Raw genomic sequence first — 6213 nt, forward strand, 5'->3', positions numbered from 1 at the left:
ATCGTGAAACTCTTTTGAAGTGTGAGACATGATATGATAGAATTAAAGAAAATTCAAGCAGACTTTGTCATATAAATATGTAAGTAAATTCTATGGAAGCTGTAGGCCCGAATCTTTTCCAATTTTTTTTAATTACTTATTCATTTATAAATCCTTTTTAAAAAGGTCTCATTTTGTAAAAAAAAGGAAGGAATTTGAGTATTAACGTTTCATAAATTTTGTCAGATTTAATAAAACATCCTAGACTATTTCAGTCCAATCCAATTAGTCCACTAAGTCTAATTAGTCTGCTTAGTCTATAGCATCTAGTTTTGACTATGTGTCGTTGGTAACTCTGCAATTTTACCTTAAATTTCTCGAAAGTATTATGGAATTGAAGATCATCCTGGTATTTATAATATGAGATCAACTTCCTAGCCTTTAAAACTATCAAATTAACTACGGTCCAGTTATAGATTCCATCCTAAATTCATCATTGAAGTCGATATTAAAGGATTTATCCCGAAGTTCATAGTTTCGTAACTATATAGTCCGAAATTTCTTTGGTTTTACTAACGTACACTTAAGCAGTTTTAGTCCCTGCTTGTAAACTCTTATGAAGATGTTGTGTTATGGTTCGAAATAGCACAGGCAATTAGACCCTGATAAGATATTAAGGGTTTTAATTTAAACAATTAATTTTTTTAAGTATTATCCATTCAAAAGTTTAATATTTTACTTTGTCGGATTTAATCTCTTATGACTATTAGTCAGTTTTTTTTTTTTTGGTTACCAAAAAAAGTGATTTTCTGAATGAGAGGTTATATGCGGGCAAAGGTCATATCCATATAAATTTTGGTAGAGCGATTTACGATGACACTAAAGTTATTTATGCAGAATTTTAATGTGATAGTGGTGTCATTTTCTAAAGGGGACTTTGTATGAGACCTAGGGTCAAATGAGGTCCTATCATTACGAAAATCGGTAGTATCATTTAAACTTATATAAAACTAAGATTTGCCGATTTTCGTAGAGATAGGCGAAATAATGGAACGATTTTATTTGATGTTGCGTCCTTGGATCAAAAGAAGAGTATGACTCAGAAAGTGATTCTGAGCCGATTGGTATACATTAAGGTGTAAGAGTATGTGCCAAAGGTTTACATGGGCACACAAAAGGACTGACAGAGTCCCAATGACTTGTACCAACATCAATTTCCTAACATTCTAGACCGACAAGAAACAGCTTTAAGTCAGAACTTTTTACTGTCTACATCGGTCGAAGCGGCAAACGGTTGACTTGTCTCTATCGTGAAACTCTTTTGAAGTGTGAGACATGATATGATAGAATTAAAGAAAATTCAAGCAGATTGGTATGGTATGAGCCGATTGGTATACATTAAGGTGTAAGAGTATGTGCAAAATGTTTACATGGGCACACAGAAGGACTGACAGAGTCCCAATGACTTGTACCAACATCAATTTCCTAACATTCTAGACCGACAAGAAACAGCTTTAATTCAGAACTTTTTACTATCTACATCGGTCGAAGCGGCAAACGGTTGACTTGTCTCTATCGTGAAACTCTTTTGAAGTGTGAGACATGATATGATAGAATTAAAGAAAATTCAAGCAGACTTTGTCATATAAATATGTAAGTAAATTCTATGGAAGCTGTAGGCCCGAATCTTTTCCAATTTTTTTTAATTACTTATTCATTTATAAATCCTTTTTAAAAAGGTCTCATTTTGTAAAAAAAAGGAAGGAATTTGAGTATTAACGTTTCATAAATTTTGTCAGATTTAATAAAACATCCTAGACTATTTCAGTCCAATCCAATTAGTCCACTAAGTCTAATTAGTCTGCTTAGTCTATAGCATCTAGTTTTGACTATGTGTCGTTGGTAACTCTGCAATTTTACCTTAAATTTCTCGAAAGTATTATGGAATTGAAGATCATCCTGGTATTTATAATATGAGATCAACTTCCTAGCCTTTAAAACTATCAAATTAACTACGGTCCAGTTATAGATTCCATCCTAAATTCATCATTGAAGTCGATATTAAAGGATTTATCCCGAAGTTCATAGTTTCGTAACTATATAGTCCGAAATTTCTTTGGTTTTACTAACGTACACTTAAGCAGTTTTAGTCCCTGCTTGTAAACTCTTATGAAGATGTTGTGTTATGGTTCGAAATAGCACAGGCAATTAGACCCTGATAAGATATTAAGGGTTTTAATTTAAACAATTAATTTTTTTAAGTATTATCCATTCAAAAGTTTAATATTTTACTTTGTCGGATTTAATCTCTTATGACTATTAGTCAGTTTTTTTTTTTTGCGTTAACAAATCTTATTTTTAAACAAATTTTAATTGTCAAATCAAAATAGTCGTTATTAAATAATTATTCAAAATAATTGGTCTTTGAACTATAAGCAAATTTACTGTGGTATCAGATTTGTAAATTTTAGTCTAAAATAATCAGAATATATCGTACGAAAACGTTTAGTAGACAACTTACAAATCCTACAAGTACAATGGTAACTTGCTAATGTTAAATACATTTAAAAAAAATCACTAAAATACATGCTAATATTTAATAATTTATTATTTGTTTTGTATATATTTTCTTTTAAATTCCCTACAATCATGCATAATTGATTTTGTATAAATTTATAATTTGGAGTATATTTTTTTTTCTTTTTTTATATAATCCAAATAAGTTTTAAAGCAAAAAATGCGTATAATATAATATAGAATAGAATGTTCCAAAATAGAAGAATATTTAAACACAAAATCCTTTAAGGAATTTTGACTCTTTCATTATTGAAACAGTCTGGCCGAAGAAATTTTGTTTGGTATTATTAATATCAGTCCAAGACTTTACATAATCCCCATAAAAGGGTCCTACCCCATAATACAGTTAGAATGGTCATGAATATGTTTTTTGTAAATTAATTATTTGTAATCGAAGAATTATTGAAGATTGAGAACCCGCATACATTGTTCTCACGAAGGTTAAGGATATAATGAACTTAATTTCATCCTACTTGAAGTTGGAACAAAATATATGTAATTTTAGTTTAAGTGCCGTTTACTCAGTTTCATTTTTGGAACACTCTAACTTAACAGTCAGTGACAAAGTAAAACTCTTTTTTTTTAAATAAAACATCACAATCAGTGCAAATATAATAAAATTTAGTACTTAATTATTAACTTTATATACTTAAAAACATCATGCAGAAACCATGCTTTATTAATAACTAATAATTGTACAAGTAATAAAAATAATTAAATTTGCTTAAATCTTATTTGCAATTTTTGCCACAGACTGTTTTGTAATACAATACATATTTAATTAAACATACATAATAAACATAAATGAGAGTTAGAGAAACAAAGGCAGCAGTCTCCATTTTATTTATAACCTTAACAAAAGAACTTTGGATGGAATTTGCCAGTAAACTTCTGGGTTAATATGTTTCTATCCTTATAAATTTTGATAGAGGGATTTACGTCTACATTAGTTATTTATTCAGAATATCATCATGATATCAGTGTTTATACGTGAATTTTAACCATCAAGTCATTTTCTGAAGGACACTTTGGGTGGTTGATAGGCCTCAAATGAGGCCGATCATTACGAAAATCAGTAGTATCATTAAGACTAAGTTTTGTCAAATTTTGAAGTGATACAAGAACATTTAACATATTTATGAGCTCAAAAACCATATTCGAGGAATACGGTTGTATGGAGGCTACACGAAATAATGGACCGATTTTAACTATTTTCAATTGGCTTCGTCCTTGGGTCAAAAATAGGTGCCAAATTTCAAATTATCTTGAAAATTGCGTTTTGTAGAGTGCGCACAAGGTTTACATGGACACTCAGAAAGACGTACAGACAGACATAGCCAAATCTACTCGGAATGTGATTCTAAGCCGATTGGTATACTTTAAGGAATATATTTTTGGTTGTTACAAACATCAGCACAAACATAATACCCTCCTCCACAATAGTGTTATAGGGTATAAATACAAAAATGGAGATTGCTGACTTCGTATCAATATCACTCAAATATAAAAACAATGCCGTGTGACAAAATTACAAAAAGTGAATATACCTCTCACATGACCTGGTGCAGGTAGAGTAATCCACAGCACCGTATTTAGAATTTTTAATATACCCCGAAAATCGGGAGTTTTTCCCAAAAAAAGAACGGATTTTTAACTGTTGCCGGACTCAACAATTTTTATCTTGAATTTCTTAAATTCAGTTATATTTTTTAAAGCAATAGAAAGACAAACATTAGCTTTATTAATAAAGTGGCAAAAACGGACTTATAGTTCCAAAAATAAAAAAATGGATTCTGTTCCTAATTACTCTCCCTTATAATCGTAGAGATTATAGAAGTGTGTATAATTTGTATACCCTTCATAATTTTCCGATCCTATAAAGTTGAAATCAGATTTTTGAAGGCCCCAGATATCTGAGAGATCCTAATCTTCAATAATTCTGCTTTCGATCAACTAAATCAGATATAAGAACAAAAATGAACAATTTTATGCAGCAAGACTTTTGGTACTTTTTCGTTCTTTAACTGGTACTTTTTGAAAATCTATTAGGGAGAATTTTTTGATACTTTTTGTTCTACAACTGGTACTTTTTGAATCTTTTATAATATTTAACTTAGAAATGTAAAATTAAACACACAGCATACTGATTGAATGAAAATTACAAAAGGACAGTTTCTGCTACTTTTTCAACTGGTACTTTTTGCGTTTTAGAATTGGATCGTGATGAAATAAAAATCTATAAGAGTGAATTATTTGGTACTTTTTGTTCTTCAAATTGGCACTTTTTGAATCTTCTATAATATTGAACCTAGTAAAGCATAATTAAACACGCAGCATACTGATTGAATGAAATCTATAAAAGGGAAGTTTCTGGTACTTTTCGTCATTCAAATGGTACTTTTTTGATATTTTAAAAATATAATGTCATACTTATAGGATGCTGATGATATGAACATCTATAGGAGTGATTCTTTGGTACTTTTTGTTCTTCAACTGGTACTTTTTGAATCTCTTGTTATTGCCTTTTCAAAAAGTAAAATCGGATTAATGAAATTTGATAGAAAAATTGTTAAGTGCAACATATTAAAAATTCCTTTAAATGTGATAACTCCCGAAAGAGGGTATAATCACTTTTTGTAACTTAGTCACACTGTGTAATTAATTTATAACTATAAACTACTAATAGCTATTAAAACATATTATTGAATACATATTTGTTGTTGAATATTTATAATAATAATTGCATTTTATGTGTCTGTGTATACAGGTGTATTTAAAAACTTTAGTTTTGTTATTGTATTTATCATTAATTGTGTGTATAATAGTGTGAGTTGTTTAATTATTTATAGTGTATAATTTAAATATTGTTATTGTTATAATATCCTTAATAAATAATCCTTTTTAGGTTAAGTTTTTAGGCAAATTTTAAATTATTAGTTAAGTTTACAAAGCAATTAATTTAGTTTTACAATTTGACTCCTGCCACATTTCCTCCAATTGTAATTTACTGCCGACACTACGCTCGGGCGGTGAATTTTCAGCTGACACCGAAGTGGGTGATAAAACGCCAGTCTGTAATTTTTGTTCAAATGAAATTATGATTAATAAGTTGTATTTATTATATTTTGTATTGCAACTAACCTTGGTGGCTATTTTTCTAGGATCCAAATTCAGGCCAATATTTTGTACTCCCTTAGCTATTTTTGTTAGAGGACTTGTCATTGATTTTAATTGATTTAATTTACCGGTATTAATGGGTAATTTTAAATCTTTTGGTGATATTGTTCTATTGTTTTAGTTACATTAAGAAATAGTGGATTTTAGTTTAATTGGCCAAAAAAAACAAAAGAAAGAACAATATAAATTTTTTGATGATTTTATTTTATTATTTAAAATTTCTATAAAGAACACATTGAATTTTTATACAAATACATTTGTATAGAACAAATATTTGTGCAGTTTAAAGCTTTTTAGTGCATAAATAATACATTTTCATAATATTGTTGTAAATGTTTTTAATGTTTAAAATAATATATAATTAAAAAAATAATAAAATTAAATATTAAACAAATACAAAATTTAACTAAAAATCATGGCTATTACAAAATACTTTGTTGAACAAAATCTCACTATTATCACTTCCAAAGTCAGTGATAG

At 28.8% G+C, this 6213-nt stretch overlaps 1 protein-coding gene across 1 annotated transcript in view; it reads right to left on the reverse strand.

The window, feature by feature from the left end:
- Positions 1-3854: 3854 nt before the first annotated feature.
- Positions 3855-6213, reverse strand: part of LOC119601494 (phosphatidylinositide phosphatase SAC2) — a 15820-nt gene continuing 13461 nt past the window's right edge. Inside the window, 2 exon segments of the mRNA XM_037952449.1 lie at positions 3855-5628; positions 5698-5842. Coding sequence (XP_037808377.1) covers positions 5500-5628; positions 5698-5842 — 274 coding nt within the window. The 3' untranslated portion in view covers positions 3855-5499.

Source organism: Lucilia sericata, unplaced genomic scaffold, assembly GCF_015586225.1.
Source record: "Lucilia sericata isolate MDLA Ls3-8-SP2 unplaced genomic scaffold, ASM1558622v1 Contig000170F_arrow, whole genome shotgun sequence".
Taxonomy (NCBI): Eukaryota; Metazoa; Arthropoda; class Insecta; order Diptera; family Calliphoridae; genus Lucilia; species Lucilia sericata.